This window comes from Perca fluviatilis, chromosome 1 (genome assembly GCF_010015445.1).
Source record: "Perca fluviatilis chromosome 1, GENO_Pfluv_1.0, whole genome shotgun sequence".
NCBI lineage: Eukaryota > Metazoa > Chordata > Actinopteri > Perciformes > Percidae > Perca > Perca fluviatilis.
Window position 1 is genome coordinate 8,396,903 of NC_053112.1, and position 19,091 is coordinate 8,415,993.

The window sequence follows — 19,091 nt, forward strand, 5'->3', positions numbered from 1 at the left end:
GGGAGAAATACACTCAAAGTGTGGAGTAGAGTAGCTAATGTGAGAAGATAATCAGAAATGGTTCAATGCATGGACAATAATAGAAATAATAATAACAATGATGAAAATAAAAGAAAAACAGGTTGTGGTTTCATTGAGAATTGAAGATTATATTCAATGTTCGAATGCATGGCTGAGGAAGGCCACTGCCTTAAAACAATTAAATGAAGTAAACGGTTGGTGATTCAGTTCCTGGCCAATAAGAAGCCATTTCCAATTTTGATGCCAGGTGTGATCATATTGATCATATGCCGTATGCTCATTCTTTTTTTTACAAGTATTTTTATTGCTTTAGAGAAGATACAGTGCAACATTACAATGTCAATTATAACAAGACCTCTTTCAATTAACCCCATACCACCCACAACAAACCCTTGTGCTGAGGAAAGGAAAGAAACAAAAATAAAAAATAATAAAAACACCTTTCTTCTATTACTCATGATAGCAAATAGTGTAATCAGTGTGCTTCACAAATCTTAGCAGTTATTAAGAGGGACGTGTAGTAAGTCTTTCAAAGTAAGCCAGTAAAGGGTCCCAGTTTTTGTAAAATGTTCTGGTTAATCCTCTAAGAAAGTATTTGATTTTTTCTATTTTTAGAAACATCATAATATCAGAAAGCCATGTGGAGGCTTTTGGTGGTGTAGATGTTATTAAGGTGACAAAAGCAACAACACTTTCCTTCCCATTGGACATTACAATATCACCCCCTTTTACCCCAAACACGGCCATTGAAGGGCTAGGTTGTAGATCTAAATCAAAGGCTTCATTTAAAACCTTAAATATTGAAGCCCAGAGCTCTCTCAACCTGGAACATGACCAAAACACGTGAAGTAAATCTGTTCCGTCCATTCTACATCTTTCACAGATGTCATCCATGTCAGAGTATATTTTGGCCAGTTTAACCTTACTGTAGTGCATACGGTGAAGAACTTTAAACTGAATCAAATTCAAAAGTGCACAAGAAGAGGTCGCATTCACCCAGCTTAGCTCTGTCCCATATAGCATCCGATATATTTGTCCCTAACTCTTCTTCCCATTTTGCTTTGATAGGATCCATGGATATACTGTAAAGTGAGATTTGAGACTCATGACTTCACAGAGCAACTTAGAGAAATATGCAAAGAGTCTTCCTCTTCCACAAAGCCGAGCCAGATGTTTGATGCCCATGATGTTAAGGCAGAGTTTCAGAGAGTTAAGACAAATAAGAGCATGGGGCCTGATTCTATTACAGGAAGATTGCTAAAGCACTGTTCAGAACAGCTTTGTGATGTGTTCTGTAATATATTTAGGATATCTCTGGAGCAGTGAAGGGTCCCAAAGTTATGGAAGGAGTCCAATGTTGTTCTGGTGGCTAAAAGCGGAACCCCCTAAGGTGCTAAATGACCTCAGACCAGTGGCATTGACTTCACTGGTCATGAAGTCATTTAAAAGGCTGGTCAAAAGGGAACTGATAACTATGGTGGAGGAGGCTTTAGACCCCATGCAGTTTACATATAAGGCAGGGATGGGGGTACAAGATGCCTCAATCACTTTACTTAACTTTCTGTATAAGCACCTGGAAGATCCTGGCACTCATGCCAGACTTTTATTCATGGATTTTTCATCAGCTTTTAATACTATTCAACCACATATTATAGCTTGGAAACTGCATACCTATTTTAATTTTGATGTAAATTTTGTCGGCTGGATTGCAGATTTTTTAACATGTAGATCTCAGAGGGTTAGGGTTAATGGCTTTCTGTCAGAACAGCACTCCTCTTCCACTGGCTCTCCTCAGGGCTGTGTCCTGTCCCCATTGCTGTGCATTATTTACACCAATGACTGTAGAAGCCAGCATGAGAACAGGCACATTCTGCAGTTTGCTGATGATACGGTCATCATTAGCCTGCTCCGTAAAGATGAATCTGAGCATGGGCCAGTTGTGGATGAGTTTTGTCCAATGGTGTGATGAGGCCTTTCTCCAATTAAACTCCACAAAACCAAGGGTATGGTCATTGATTTTATGGAAAGTATTCCTCCCACCATCTAAGACTTTCATTAAGGGAACTGAAATTGAGTTTGTTGAACAGTACAAGTATCTGGGAACCGTCATTGATAAAAACCTGAAGTTTGATTTGAATTGTGATGCAGTCTGTAAGAAGGGACAGCAACGTTTGTACTTCCTTAGAAGTTAAACACTTAATGTATATAGGAAAATGATGTCCTTATTTTATAAATCTTTTATTGAATCAGTTCTTATGTTTTCCATGATTGCTTGGTACGGTAACCTTAATATCAGAGACAAAAACCACCTCAGCCATATTGTAAAGGTGGCTGGTAAGGTGTTTCCCCAGTCCCCCTTGATGGTTATCTTTGACCAGCAAGTTCTTCGTCCCATGTGCAATAACTCAGCTTAATTTGCACATGAAATGTAGTACTTTGTTTTGTTTTTAGAGATTGTTCCAGTGCTGATAAATTCTGTTGTGTGTATTACACAGGAAATCTTTTTGTACTCATGTCTTGTATTGTTGCCTCTATTTGTATGTGGCTTGGATGTGTTTCTTTTTATCTTTCACTTCTGACTGCATATCAAGTTTCCCATTTGGGATAATAAAGTGACTTAACTGAACTGAACATAATTTAATTATATGTTAGAGATTTGGCCTCTTAAGGTTAGAGGGGTCTGCAGTATATCCTCCAGGTCAGAGTGCTCAGGCAATTGAGAAAATTATAAAATGTGTGTTTCAATGAAATGACGAACCTGAAGATATCTGAAAAAACTGGACTTAGTGATGTTGAATTTACTGACCAAGTCAGTGAAATTGAGAAAGATGTTATTTAGGAAAAAATCTTTAAATGTTGAAAGGCCCATACTGTCCCACTGTTTGAAAGTATCACATTTTAGCAGCCGAAAAGATGATTATTACGCGGTATGCTCATTCTAAAACCACAAAGGGGAGAAAATATACGATATACTTTGCTTGGATTCCTTGGATTCCCAGGCCCATTCCAACGATCTGTGTAAGTAATCTTTGACTTTTATTGTTTTTATTGTTATTCGGCGAGATATGCTTACGTTGATCAGACTCCTTTTAGATTTGAGCCATCTTGTGTGTCTTTGACTATAGCCTAACTGAAATGTCATTGAATATAAGCCCCAAATGTATAGAAGAAGAAGAAGAAGAAGAAGAAGAAGAAGAAGAAGAAGAGGAAGAAATAAATGTAATAGTAATAAATAGCTTATAAAGCCACAAGAGGCCCTAGTCAGGACCCATTGGCCAATCAGAAAATAGCATCTCTTTATATATATATATATATATATATATATATATATATATATATATATATATATATATATATATATATATATTAAAAAAGAGAGAGCAAGAGAGAATAATGGCTTTCTTTAAAGCACTTTCAGTGCCCAGAAAAGTCCTATATAATTCCAACCCATTATTTTATGTTTATAATCTGTCCTCTTCCTTGTTTATTTTATCCTATGTTGTAATGAACTTAAATGTTTTCTATTATGCAGGACACAATTGACATCCTGGCGAGATTTGAGGGTTTTCCAGATTTTATCCAGAGGAAATCCTTTGAACGATCAGGTGATCAGGTGCTGGATCAGTCAAGATGATTCGACTGTTACTTTTGTTACTGTACTGTAGGCTACTTAAGTTGAATTTTTAATTGAACTTTTACATTTTTGTATTTCATTTGATGTTGCTTTGTCAGTCAACTCTACATTTTTCCTCCACTACATGTATTTGACTTTAGTTTCTAGATCAAGATTTGATACAAAGGGTAATGTGACAAGCTTTTAAAATGCAACACATTGGTAAAGTTTAAACCAGTCAGGAAGACACGGACCTGCATAGTCGATAGTACTACTCATACAACTACGACTAATAATAATAATTTAATCATTGTTATTATGATTTCTATTAATAATAGTGATCAATAGCATTGGATAGACAAACGATTATGGCTTCTCACATTAGGTGACTCTGCTCACACTTTGAGAAAAGTGAAAAGTTGTATTAAAAATAAACACTCCACAGATCACTCAACTGGTCCAAACAACAGAACAGATCACAGAGGAGGTGGTCAGGACCAGTCATTTTAGGGCCCTTTGTGCCAGTAAGAAGCTGGTCATGACCGCTGTGCCACTGGTCGCAACCAGTGTCTCTAGCGCCCCTAGTGGTTGTGACCACTGGTCCCTGCCAGAGACCAGCTGGTCCTGACCACACGGATCTCCATTATCAATAATAATAATAACAATAATAATCATAATATATATGATATAGTGTATTTTATAGACAAAATATTGTGATCTCTGACATTTATCCAGCTAACAGTGCTGCCAAAACAACAGGAAAGGGGAGAAAATACTAAAGCCGCTTCACAGACCACAGGGACCACAGGGCAGACCACTGAGGAGCTGGTCGCAACCAGTGTCTCTAGCGCCCCTAGTGGTTGTGACCACTGGTCTCTGCCAGAGACCATGGTCCTGGGACAGACCACAGAATCGGCTACAACCCCTGCTGCTGATCTAGCATGAAAATCCAGGGCTGAAAATGAGTCCCAATCCGGCCCTGCCTAATGCCCAGGGACAGCAGATGTAAACTAGCTATTAGCCAACTCTAGTGCAATTACTTTTTATTGTGCATTGTCCCTGTAAAAATAGACAATAAAATGAAATGAAATCCTGCTCCTGTGAGACTCAAAACATCGTTCTGATCTTACGGAAAGTTGCTTCAAGTTGTCACGACCGAGTCCAAGGCAGACGTGAAGATGATCGTTGGTAAGAAAAACTTTCAGGTTTCACAATGAGTCATTAGGTGACAAAAAAAAAACCCTGCTACATAAAAAAAAAAAAACTGTTACATAGCAGTTCTCATTGGGGTTTTTCTTCACCTTGCGGTCAGTGGGCGTAGAGTGGGCGTCCATGTGTTGTGGGGCTCTTTCTTTTTTTTTTTTTTCGTTTTTGGTTTGGCTCTTCATGCTGAACTGGTTGGTCCCTGAGTTAGGCTATATATAGGGGAGAGCTGGTACGGTTGTAACACTTTTTTCTTCAGCACCTAAAACTACCTTTTTTCTGAAACTTTTAGGCAAAGTACCCACATTTGTCTGCTACAAATGGCAACAATTTAAATGTCTTTAACTATATCACAGACTTTGTGAGTTGATGACAAATACAAGGTGGTCCTTTGTTACAACCTACCGACAAAATTAACAAAAACTAAGGGTGGTCAAGTGATATGCCACAACAGTTTTATTTTAAATGAATGGCTGCAACAATAAAATAATATGTGTTAATATGGGGAGTGTATGTGCATGCATATTGATGTATGTGTATGTGTGTGTGTGTGTGTGTGTGTGTGTGTGTGTGTGTGTGTGTGTGTGTGTGTGTGTGTGTGTGTGTGTGTGTGTGTGTGTGTGTGTGTGTGTGTGTGTGTGTGTGTGTGTGTGTGTATGCCTAGTGGACCCAAAAGCTACATAAAACACACTTGAGCCACACTTGATGGTTGTAACACTTTCATAACACGTGTTACAACCAATATAAGTAGTAATTTCCTGATGATCCAACAGCTTTAACGCAAATAAAAACCTGTGCGTAATGACGTCAAGTGCTGTTTTGCAATTAAATTGGTATATGGAATTGATTTGAGACATTTTAAGGTGTTACCATTCATTTTTGCACTGAATCGCACAAGATTCAAGCGAACTATTGCGAACAAAGTTTTGCTAGACAGAAGTAGTTGTTGTTGTTAGTATTAGAAGCCGAGCTATAAGCTCCGATGGGCCTTTGGCTGAGGATCTGATCCAGATCATCAAAAAGTGGAACTTGCCTTTTATTTTCCCTCCGGCACCGCTGCGAGACAACGGGACTTTCTAAAACGCTTAACGTGAAAAAGCTTAACGTGGTTTAATATCTAAACACCGATCAATCATCACCAGATTTATTATGGTCATATCTTGTCATGAACACTTAAGCCTGTCAAAAAAAAACTAAATCGAAATCCAACGATTATAGAAGTTATATCACGTTAATGTGTCAGATAACGTCCATAATATTTGGACATTGGGTTAGATTTGACCGTTTTAAGTGGTTAAATCAATCAACTTTATTCAAGACACAAGTCCATAGAAACAACACAATACAAATATATATATATATTTAAAAACAATACAAAACATTTAAGAATGGTGCCAATGAGGCATCATTTTTTAAAACATATACAGGCTTCGAGTCCATTGTTTCCAAAAGCAAGATGTATAGGCCTACCTTGTGTCACTCTTAGAAACGTCAACTATGGACACAATGATCATATTCTTAGACCTGTCAGTCTACACATGAATCTATACATAAAAGTTCTTAAAACAGCATTAAAAGTGGGCTCATTGTTAGACACAAACATTTCACTGGCACTACTCCCCCTAGGAATTTTAAGCACAATTCTCAGTGCATCATTGTAAGCCACTTGAAGTTTTTTAATTTTCGACTCTCTAAAAATTACACCACAGGTGGGCAGTATAGGCCTACAGTGGAGTGCAATAGGTTTTGAAGAGTGAGATTTATGATGAGCAATAGGCCTATAGAAGAGGATTTTTTTTGGTGATGATTGATCATTGTTCAGGTACATTAAACCACGTTAAGCTTTTTCTTCGCCATACGGCCACTGATGAAGAAAACATTAACGTGAGATAACTTCTATAATCGTTGGATTTCGATTTAGTTTTTTTGACACGCTTAAGTGTTCATGACGAGATATGACCATAATAAATCTGGTGATGATTGATCGTTGTTAAGATAGGCCTACATTAAACCACGTTAAGCTTTTTCACGTTAAGTGTTTTAGAATGTCCCTAGCTGTTATATTGTTCTGGTAAATTAAATTAAAAACGTATCTCGTCTCCTCGTTCATCCACTTACATCTGTTTTTGTTGACACCTGTCATGTGTGCAAACAGAGTGGAAATACTGGGCGGAAATGAACTAAAACTTCTTCTTCTTCGTTTTATTGCCATAAAATTACCTAAAACGTAATCGCAATTCATTATTTATTCGGCAAATAACGTTTCCATCAGCTTTTATCGCATAAGCCGTATATCGATCAAGAGAAAATCCGATGAGACCGAAGTATTTTCTTTGAGTCTATAGGCCTATTCATGAAATTCAGTCGGATTTTACGGTTTCCATGATGGCATTTTTCATTCGATATCACTTAATTCGGATAAAAACGGGTCGATGGAAACATAGCTAGTGTCAAACATCTTTCGGTGAGCTGCAGACATTGCAGCAGAAAATATCCCGGGCGGTACGAAACGTGCCTCAATGGTGTGTGACACCTGTGGTGCTCATCACATCCCGGGCGGTACGAAACGTGCCTCAATGGTGTGTGACACCTGTGGTGCTCATCACATAAGTAGCCTTTTAAGTCAGCATTATTATAGTTTGTACTACTCTATATCAGCATTTCCTACAATGCACTAGCCTGACAAGCCAGACCCATGAAGCCCGTTCGCAAATTTGCTGCCGTTACGTGCTTCTAGATTTCTAGACTAACAGTGCACAGCATTTAAACACAAATAAAGTATCTCTTATCTTATACATCGGTAACGAGTCAGTTCAGGTCAGTTCAGACCCGTCGCTAGACCTCAGTCTTAAGGGGGGCACATGAAATACATGGGGGGGGCACAATTATTATTGGCGTACAGTACGTATATGTATAATAATCATATACTCTTGTTATACTATTCGCGCGTAATCATCACGTTAAACATAACCAACAGCAATATGACCAGGTAGCCTATATAGCCTACAACACATTACATAGAAGCAATGTTATGAATATCCATAAAACACTTGACTATACAACATATTAGATGTAACACCAGAAGCATCTCTCAAACATTGCATTTTAAAGCAGTCAACAGAAGGATATGCATTGCTATGCATGTGCCATGAGACACACACGCACGCAGGCACACACACACTCACACTCACACACACACACACACACACACACACACACACACACACACACACACACACACACACACACAACACACACAGACCTACCGGTACTTTGAGTGGAGGCAGCATGTCCTCTCTCCAGTCCCTCCTGTCATTTGAAGCTGCATGCTTATTTAAGCCCTTGTCTGTAAATCTTAAACCCCTTAATGAAGAAGGTCGCGTCCGATGATACAGATGTGAATTTCCTGCAGGCATAACAAAATGCGGAGTCCTTTTCCACCGAGTAGCCTACGCAAGCCAGTCCCTGTTCAAATACCAGCTACAGCTACGTTTTTTTTTTAACTGGATATTTCCTCAACACAACCTGTTTGGGTTTGTCCGTCACACCCCCTGATTCAACAGTTAGTTGTGGCCCAAATGCTGCCCCAGTCGCAGTTGCACTTGACCTGCAGGTCCTGCCAGGCCCAGGGTCGGGCTCCACGGAGCTACTAGCATCAGGCTCAGACTGTCGTCCAGGGGCTCCTTCTCCAACGACAACATCAGGAGGCGTCGGTGCCGTATCCAGTTTGGCAGAGGAGAATGTTGGTGGGCTTTTCAACCACTTACCATGAGGAACTGAAGCGAGTAAGCCGGCGAAAACTCATCCAGCTTTCAAAAATGTGCGGTAACTGTTGAGCAGCTACACTGACGTAGGCTACGTCACGTCGTAGCCTAACTTTCTTTTTAGTAAGGCCGTGATAGGCTGTTGCAGTGTAGATTCCCATCAATCAAACAAAAATCACACCATTGTTTATTTATATTTATAATGTTTTAATGATAAAGAATGCAACATTAATGCAACACAAAATTAGCAACTATGATAATATAAAATTAAAGTAATTTTTTTAAGAGATCTGTGCCTCAAGTGGGGGGGCACAAGCATTTTTGGGAGCGGGCCCGGCCCCCTATGGCCCGCCCATAGCGACGGGTACAGTCAGAAGAGATAGAAGACCTCTTTCTTACTTTTCCTCCTGAAAAGTCTTCATCTGGACACTCACAAAATAAACCTGGGCATGTGTTTGATTAGAAAATTAGGAGTTTGCTTAAATTACATGAATTAATGGTGTTTATCTTCATTAAATGATTAATTCTTGTCTGTAAAACGTGATTAAAAGAACATTCAGATGAATTACATACAGATCAATGAGAAGTGGATTAAGGGGAGACACAGCAGCAAAAACATCGTTTTATCACTGGCCAATTTTAAGATTTTGGACTATTTTTCTTCCATGCCCTATGCCTGACATGACCACTGATAGCAGCAGAGGAGAGAACAGAATTAGAGTGGGAATGCCATGCTGTGATTCAGGCACGGCGTTATGGGTGGGCCTGACGGGCCTAGGCCCACCCACTTTTCAACAGGCCCACCCAAAACATTTCCTCAAAAAACATTAATTAATTAATATATTATAATTTGTTGAAGAATTATTAAAAATAATCTCATAATTTGTGCTAAAATTGTCTAAATGTTTAGTTTTCAAAAACAATTTAAAAAAACTGGTCATGTCTATTTTTATGTTTCTGCGCAAGTTCAGCAGACAGTGAGGTTCGGATCGGATGTAGCTTGTTGGTATGCTAGGCTAGGCTAGGCTAGGCTAGGCTAGGCTAGGCTAGGCTAGGCTAGGCTAGCGCCGGTGCTAGTGCCTTTGCCTCTGCCTCGCGAGTGGATGATATAGCCCCTATGGATATAGCCCCGTGGATGAGCCCGCAACTCAACCAGTGCTAAAGTATCCGGTCACTTCTTCTGCTGAGTTTAATTGTGTAGGACCGCCAGAGGATAACAGTAAGGTATGTGAAGGCTACTCTGCCTGTATTGAATTATGTCGTTATATGAGATATTAAAATAATCAATTCATAACCCGCTACAGAGCTGCAGGCGCAGTTCTATTTCTATAACAGCTTGTTACTGTTGTCAAGTTGTTTTTCCCTCATGGTTTTCTCTTGTTATGGCCAATAATGCTTTAGGGCTATTAATGCGATTTATTTATTTTTGTTAAACATGTTGTAACATGAATCATCACACTAAATTAAGGAAATAACTTGAGTCGTGTTTTACATGACAGATGACGTTGTCAATGAACACGTTCTGTGGCCGAGTATTGATTGAAACTGTCGGGCAGTGTTGTTGATTTGTATATTGTTGAAAACTTAAAACAGTTGAAACAGGCCTTAATGTTATACGAGCAGAACTAAACTATGTTTTGGGGAAATACTAGATTCCTGACCACTTTTACAGTCTCGAGGCCTTAGGCTAGGAGAGATGCGCTATAGCACAGCCAGATAGGCTATAATATAATATAATGTTAATGGATTTATAAGTTCTATATTGTGTGCGTTCAACTACCAGTAAGTAATACAGATGTTTGTTGTTCTTTTTACCTCATAATAATAATAATGTTACACTGTGTTTATTTCACTGCAGTAATGTCGTGGCACGTTGCTGCTCGTTATTGTCTAATGGCGGAGCCTCGCGCTGCTTAGAACGCGCTATATTAACGGAGGTGTTGCTCTGCAAGCATTAGTGTCTCAATTTAAAAATATTGGCTATACGTGCAGTTTAGTGTACCAAATTATTTTCCAAAAACTGCGTGTCCCAAATGATGAGGGTCTTATGTGAGACAGGTTAGTTTATTATTTTCCAAAAACTGCGTGTCCCAAATGATGACCCAGTAAGCAATTTTGCGTCTAATAGACGTCTAATAGCCGTCTAAACACAGCCCAGACGTCTAGGCTAAAACGAGGCTAGTTTTGGGCTGTCAGTGAAAATCTAATAGACGTCTAACCATAGCCCAAGAATAGACAATTAGACAGCTATTGAACGACTATATATATACGTCTAATAGACATCTAACCATAGCCCAAAAATAGACTAGTCATCATTTAGACGGCTATTAAACGACTACATATAAACGTCTAATAGACAGGCAATATGGGTCTAGGCTAAAACAAGGCTAATTTTGGGCTGTCAGTGAAAATCTAATAGACGTCTAACCATAGCCCAAAAATAGACCAGTCATCAATTACACTACATTTAAATGTAATAGACAACAAAATGAAGCATAAGGATTCTTTTCACTCAAATATGACTTCAAATGAAAATCCATCCAAACTAATTGAATATAAAGGATTTATTTAGAACAATATTAACAACTTAGAAAACAAACATAAAAATGATCAAATAAAATATTGTAAAATATGTAAAACAACTTAAGATTCAAAAATTAATTATCTTTGTCCATATCCACCACCCCCTGCTCTCCCTGGTGCTTGTTTGAAATGTCCAGAAATTGCATTTTTAATTTCCCATTCATTTGCCGATGGAAAGTTGGTCATCACTGCGTCTGCCAAATGAAAAAAGAAAATGAATGACTGCTCAAGAAAAGCATTGTTGACAATCATTTTTAACTAATTACAGTCATTCACTTTTGCTTGTATGCACACTAGAGCTGGCCAATATAGAGTTAACGGAATATATATTCAGACTATATAATTTTAATCAATATTATTAATAAATGAATATCAATAATTGACATTTTTTGCCTGCATAATGGTGATGCAAACACACTTTTATATGTGTGTGTGTGTGTGTGTGTGTGTGTGTGTGTGTGTGTGTGTGTGTGTGTGTGTGTGTGTGTGTGTGTGTGTGTGTGTGTGTGCATGCGCGTGTGCATCCCTAAAATATGTGTGTATATTGTCTATATTATTATATTGTGTATATTGGTATCTTTAATAATAATAAAAATTGTAATGATATGTTTTATAGTTTCATGCTTACCACCTTGAATTTAGATATATTTTAAATTAAGGGCGGAAATGTTTATCGCGAGATCTGGCTAAAGTGATAGTCGCGCAATGCCAGTAGTCATTAGTGTTTCGATTGTGCCATCTAGCGGTTGAGAAATGCAATTGCATTTAATTTAAAATGAAATGATAGTCAAATAATATCGTAGATTGTGTATGAATGTTATGTTTATGTGTGACAGCAAACATTGCTGTGTGAGCAAAAACATTTTTGAGACTAATCTTCTTATACTATTCTTATACTATATTGCTGGTCTGAATCAGGGCTATAGCCAAGCCGTAAGTAGACCAGATGACTCAGGTGGGCTAAAGCAGACCGCATCCGTCCAATTCAGAGCTAATACGTGTCACGCGCACTTGTCACGCGCACTCTAATTACTATAAAACACCTGTTAAACAGCACTGGTGGTTTAGCAGGTTCATAATTAAGGACATTGTATGGGGGAATTTGGGACACTAAACTGCACGTATAGCCTACCTATAGGGTACTACTGCATTTCTAAGTTTTGTATTTGCTTAGTAATAAGCATTTATTATAACACTGCATTATTATATACCTGCTGGGCATGTAATAACTATTTGACATTTCTATAGAGTCTACATTTGAGTGATTTCTGCCTGTATCTCTGTTTCAGAACCACACACACTTAAACCTTTAACATCTTGTCTGCTTTCTGATGGTGGCCACAACAAGCTTTTAAAGACCAGCCCAAATATACAGTCCTTCAGTCACCAAAACATGATCTAAAAGCTGGAGCTGAACATTAATTTGAGATGGGGACTAACATCATCACACATGAATAATATTTAGCTCATTGAAGCCACAAGAGTCTCAGCTTTCCAGTTATGTATTGTGTTATTAAGTGGGATTTGTTTTAGAAATCTTAATTATTGACTTTTTATTACATTTTTGTTATTTAAGATAAAATCTGATTTCAAAATATGCAAATGAGGCATTATGTAATGCTAACCCTTGGTACATTTAAGATAAATCTACAGACACAAATATATAAAGTGTGATACAAACATGGCACAATGGTTTCTTTCCACTAGTCTGAAAGGAGAGAATAGTTGCAGCACTGAATTAAAAAAACTCAACTCTTGTGATTATTTCCCAGGAAGGTTTCGCCACTCTGACCTGAATCAGAGAATTGAGGTAGAAGACGGAGATGATGTCACTCTTCAGGGTCGTCTTGATAACTCCACCAACTTGTCTTCCTACACCTTCGATGTGGCGAGACTCGACCTCGGTATCTATGGTGATGTCTACTCTTATCGACGGGGAAAGGACCACCTGGATGACCAGATGGATCGATACAGAGACAGAACAACTCTCAACCATGAAGACCTGATCAGAGGCATCGTGACTCTGAAGATCTCCTCAGTAACTCTGTCTGATAGTGGATCATACAAAGTCTACGTCCCAAAACTGGAAGCCAGTTTTATCGTTAACATCATTGTTGGTAAGCATGCTGAGTTAAATGGTTTCATTCATAAAAGGTTGTCTGAATTCATTATATCCCAATAAAGGCCCTGATTTAAGACCTTAAAGCCTCTGAACACCCAGACAGGTGTGTTTTTAGTTTGTCTGGCTTTAATGTGAACTTATTAGGTAATTGTTCCTAACCCAACAAAGCTAATAGGAGGCTCTGAAAGATTGAAGTCCATCAGTCTCTAAACACCCAGGAAGTCCTTGGAAGAGGTCCAATCAGCCAAATGAACTGAGAACTCCTGTGTGGCTGTTTTAGAGCCTTTAATACTGGATATCTTCTCGTGTCAAAGATGCTCAGTATAGATTGTAAAAATAAATGACAGCAGAAGATGTGCAATGTTGATTAAACTGTCCAGTTTAGATAACGGGCACAGGCAGAGTAAAGCACACAGCCAGCTTTTTAAAGACTTTTTTTAGGCCTTTATTTGACAGGACAGCTGAAGACATGAAAGGGCAGAGACCAACTGAGCTATCCTGGCACCCCACACACAGCCAGCTTTGACTACTAGAACACATTTGGTCTGTTTTTTTGAGTACTGAGAACTATATTTATTTTATTTTAAATCTTTTTTTACAGCACCCAAAGGCCAATTGAGCGAGACGAAGAGAAATGATCCAACCACAACTAGTCCTCCGGCTACCAGTCCTGGTAAATGTCTGATCAGTTGTCTAGAAGTCTGTACCCAATAGTTTTAAATTCATGCATAACGTTGACATCAGAATTATAAATTTCAACACTGCGCTAGAGCAGCACGGTACATCGTTGTAGCATCAACATCACGATGTGCACACAGGACGTGAGATATTAAGTCCAACAGTCTAGGTCAGCCTTTTTTTTCCCATGTCCATTCATGCTGTTTAAATGTGATATTTCTGCCCAGTTTCAGATAAAGTGTCTAAACTAACATTGATATTATACTATTCACGGACTAAGATCCCAGTGGTGGTTGCAAAGGATTGTTTCAGACTTGTGCTTCAATCCATAAATATATATTATTTTGACATTTAGTCTGTCAAAAGAAAATTAATTGCAGCCAAAAAAACAGCTTGCTCTCCTGCTTACCCGACAAGTGAGACATGCACCTTTTATTAAAACGGGAAACTTCACGAGTTATTTCATTAAAGAAAATTGTTTTTAACTGGTTTTATATTTTGAGGAAGTAGGGTAACGACAGCATTCAAAAACCTCAATGGAAGCTTTTGAATGTAAAAAAAAACAAAATAAAAAGGCATTTGGCCCTAAAGTTGTCTAGAAAACTGAAGTGTCTTTGATTAACTTTATCTAGAAGATAATCTTACTGTAGAAGTTAGAGTATAGATGAATTTACCTTTCTTCTAAACTCAACATTTCCTCTGATTTTCTTCCAGAAGGTGAAAATGTGAAGGCTGCCCGTGCTCATATCGCTCCCATTGTTGTGCCAGTTCTTGTCGCTGTCATCGGTGTTATCATAGTTCTGGTGAAACTTGGAATTATGCGTAAGTTACAGCTTAATTATTAACATTTAAAGTAGAGATGGTCCGATACTGCCTAAAACGCTGGTATCAGTATCGGGAAGTACTGGAGTTTATGCACCGATCCGAAAGATCCAAAGATAGAAATCATATCTCATCCATACAGAGATAGTAGTATACAGCTGTTATACATCATATCACATCCATACAGAGATAGTAGTATACAGCTGTTATACATCATATCACATCCATACAGGGATAGTAGTATACAGCTGTTATACATCATATCACATCCATACAGAGATAGTAGTATACAGCTGTTATATATCATATCACATCCATACAGAGATAGTAGTATACAGCTGTTATATATCATATCACATCCATACAGGGATAGTAGTATACAGCTGTTATATATCATATCACATCCATACAGAGATAGTAGTATACAGCTGTTATATATCATATCACATCCATACAGGGATAGTAGTATACAGCTGTTATATATCATATCACATCCATACAGGGATAGTAGTATACATCTGTTATATATCATATCACATCCATACAGGGATAGTAGTATACAGCTGTTATATATCATATCACATCCATACAGAGATAGTAGTATACAGCTGTTATACATCATATCACATCCATACAGAGATAGTAGTATACAGCTGTTATACATCATATCACATCCATACAGGGATAGTAGTATACAGCTGTTATACATCATATCACATCCATACAGAGATAGTAGTATACAGCTGTTATACATCATATCACATCCATACAGAGATAGTAGTATACAGCTGTTATACATCATATCACATCCATACAGGGATAGTAGTATACAGCTGTTATACATCATATCACATCCATACAGAGATAGTAGTATACAGCTGTTATACATCATATCACATCCATACAGGGATAGTAGTATACAGCTGTTATACATCATATCACATCCATACAGAGATAGTAGTATACAGCTGTTATATATCATATCACATCCATACAGGGATAGTAGTATACAGCTGTTATATATCATATCACATCCATACAGAGATAGTAGTATACAGCTGTTATACATCATATCACATCCATACAGAGATAGTAGTATACAGCTGTTATATATCATATCACATCCATACAGAGATAGTAGTATACAGCTGTTATACATCATATCACATCCATACAGAAGTAAGTATACAGGCGTTATATATCATATCACATCCATACAGGGATAGTAGTATACAGCTGTTATACATCATATCACATCCATACAGGGATAGTAGTATACAGCTGTTATACATCATATCACATCCATACAGGGATAGTAGTATACAGCTGTTATACATCATATCACATCCATACAGAGATAGTAGTATACAGCTGTTATACATCATATCACATCCATACAGAGATAGTAGTATACAGCTGTTATATATCATATCACATCCATACAGGGATAGTAGTATACAGCTGTTATACATCATATCACATCCATACAGAGATAGTAGTATACAGCTGTTATACATCATATCACATCCATACAGAGATAGTAGTATACAGCTGTTATACATCATATCACATCCATACAGAGATAGTAGTATACAGCTGTTATACATCATATCACATCCATACAGAGATAGTAGTATACAGCTGTTATATATCATATCACATCCATACAGGGATAGTAGTATACAGCTGTTATACATCATATCACATCCATACAGAGATAGTAGTATACAGCTGTTATACATCATATCACATCCATACAGAGATAGTAGTATACAGCTGTTATACATCATATCACATCCATACAGGGATAGTAGTATACAGCTGTTAAACATCATATCACATCCTAACGGGATAGTAGTATACAGCTGTTATATATCATATCACATCCATACAGAGATAGTAGTATACAGCTGTTATACATCATATCACATCCATACAGGGATAGTAGTATACAGCTGTTATACATCATATCACATCCATACAGGGATAGTAGTATACAGCTGTTATACATCATATCACATCCATACAGGGATAGTAGTATACAGCTGTTATATATCATATCACATCCATACAGGGATAGTAGTATACAGCTGTTATACATCATATCACATCCATACAGAGATAGTAGTATACAGCTGTTATACATCATATCACATCCATACAGGGATAGTAGTATACAGCTGTTATATATCATATCACATCCATACAGGGATAGTAGTATACAGCTGTTATATATCATATCACATCCATACAGGGATAGTAGTATACAGCTGTTATATATCATATCACATCCATACAGGGATAGTAGTATACAGCTGTTATATATCATATCACATCCATACAGGGATAGTAGTATACAGCTGTTATACATCATATCACATCCATACAGAGATAGTAGTATACAGCTGTTATACATCATATCACATCCATACAGGGATAGTAGTATACAGCTGTTATACATCATATCACATCCATACAGGGATAGTAGTATACAGTTGTTATACATCATATCACATCCATACAGAGATAGTAGTATACAGCTGTTATACATCATATCACATCCATACAGAGATAGTAGTATACAGCTGTTATACATCATATCACATCCATACAGAGATAGTAGTATACAGCTGTTATATATCATATCACATCCATACAGAGATAGTAGTATACAGCTGTTATACATCATATCACATCTATACAGGGATAGTAGTATACAGCTGTTATACATCATATCACATCCATACAGAGATAGTAGTATACAGCTGTTATACATCATATCACATCCATACAGGGATAGTAGTATACAGCTGTTATACATCATATCACATCCATACAGAGATAGTAGTATACAGCTGTTAAAACATAATCAAATATATGACACACTGGTATCGGATCATTACTCGGTATCGGCCGATACACAAGTTCAGGTATCAGAATTGGTATCGGGAAGCAAAAACTGGTATCGGGCCATCTCTAGTTTAAAGTCCTATTATGTGGTCGCTGTTGTCAGCAGGTTGTTGTTGCTGATTGTAAACCTGAGCTGAGATCAGAGATTACAGACTTTTACAGTTACTGAAATATTCTTTAGATATGTATTTGTTCTCTACCTACTTAAAGTGTTACAACCTGCTTTCCATGTCTTCATAGAGAAATACACGAGGCAGTTCAGAGAAAGGAGGAATCATCAAGCAGAGACTGCAAACGCCGCTGAACTGTCCGATGACCTCATCGACCAAAAACCAGTCCTGGACCTGGGGGGCCTCGCTGCAGACCACACAGGAAACCACGAGGAAGTAGTGTAGTGGTACCCCTCGTTTTTAACGACTACTCAAAGTGTTTTTACAGAGTACAAGAATTATTCACACACACACCTGCTCATCAGATAAACACTCACACAACTCAGGGCTCCGTGTCTGGCCCAAGGACTGGGTGGGGGGGTTTCAGCCTTTCTGAGTTTGCAGGTATGAACATTAGCCCTTCATTCATGACATGGATACCGTAATCATACAGAGAGAACATAGTTGCATAACATTTTATCTTTTGGTCGTTTCTCCTCTTCTTCTTTTCTTTTTTTTCTAAATTGGGCTTTGACCTTTTCCTGTCCATCTCTGTGTTTATTTTGCACTCGACAATCGACAGATTTCCCCCAAAACACTGTCACTCACGACCAGAAGTCAAGACTAAACCATTTCACCTTGGTGACCACATAATCGGTTTGTATTACCTATTTTTATTAGCCATTTCACACAATTCAGAAAAACTAAAATGTGCAGGAACTATAGGCCTGTATTTGTAATATTACGAATGAAATGTGTGTTATTTGGAAGAAAGTCGAGGTGTGACTGACTTTAGTCCACTAATTCCATTAGAGTATACAGTGGATCCCCCCTTGTCTGGACCTTTCCATTTGGCAGACCCAGAGGTGAACTGGCCCCCATGCCCCCCTCCCCTTTCCCCTTCTCACACAGCTTCTGTGCACGGTACCTTCTCAGCAAGCAGGGGGCGCCAATTCCCCACACAGTGAAATGATAAATAAATAGAAAACCGCTTTGCAGCGCAGAGGATTTTTAATTTTTTTTTTAAAGTGCTTGTGCCTCCTCCAACTTGTCATGAAAATATTCCACCCTGGGGGCTGTCTGCTTCGCCCGTGCCAAAAAACGCTACTGGGTGTTGCTAAGAACTTGTGATGTATAACTATTATCAGACCGGCCCTCAGGGGCCTCGAAACACTACGGGCCCACTCCGCTACTGCTCTGTGCTGCCTTTTGTTTACACACCTTGA

The 19,091-nt window shown here is 38.1% G+C and overlaps 1 protein-coding gene across 1 annotated transcript; it reads left to right on the top strand.

Annotated features, from left to right (window-relative positions):
* Positions 1 to 4,812: 4,812 nt before the first annotated feature.
* LOC120565323 lies at positions 4,813 to 18,174 on the top strand. Its single transcript, XM_039811024.1, has 5 exons — positions 4,813 to 4,822; positions 12,957 to 13,301; positions 13,908 to 13,979; positions 14,699 to 14,806; positions 17,957 to 18,174. The coding sequence occupies exons 1-5, from the start codon at positions 4,813 to 4,815 to the stop codon at positions 18,109 to 18,111; spliced, it is 690 nt and encodes a 229-aa protein (XP_039666958.1). The 3' UTR covers positions 18,112 to 18,174.
* The last annotated feature ends 917 nt before the right edge of the window (positions 18,175 to 19,091 follow it).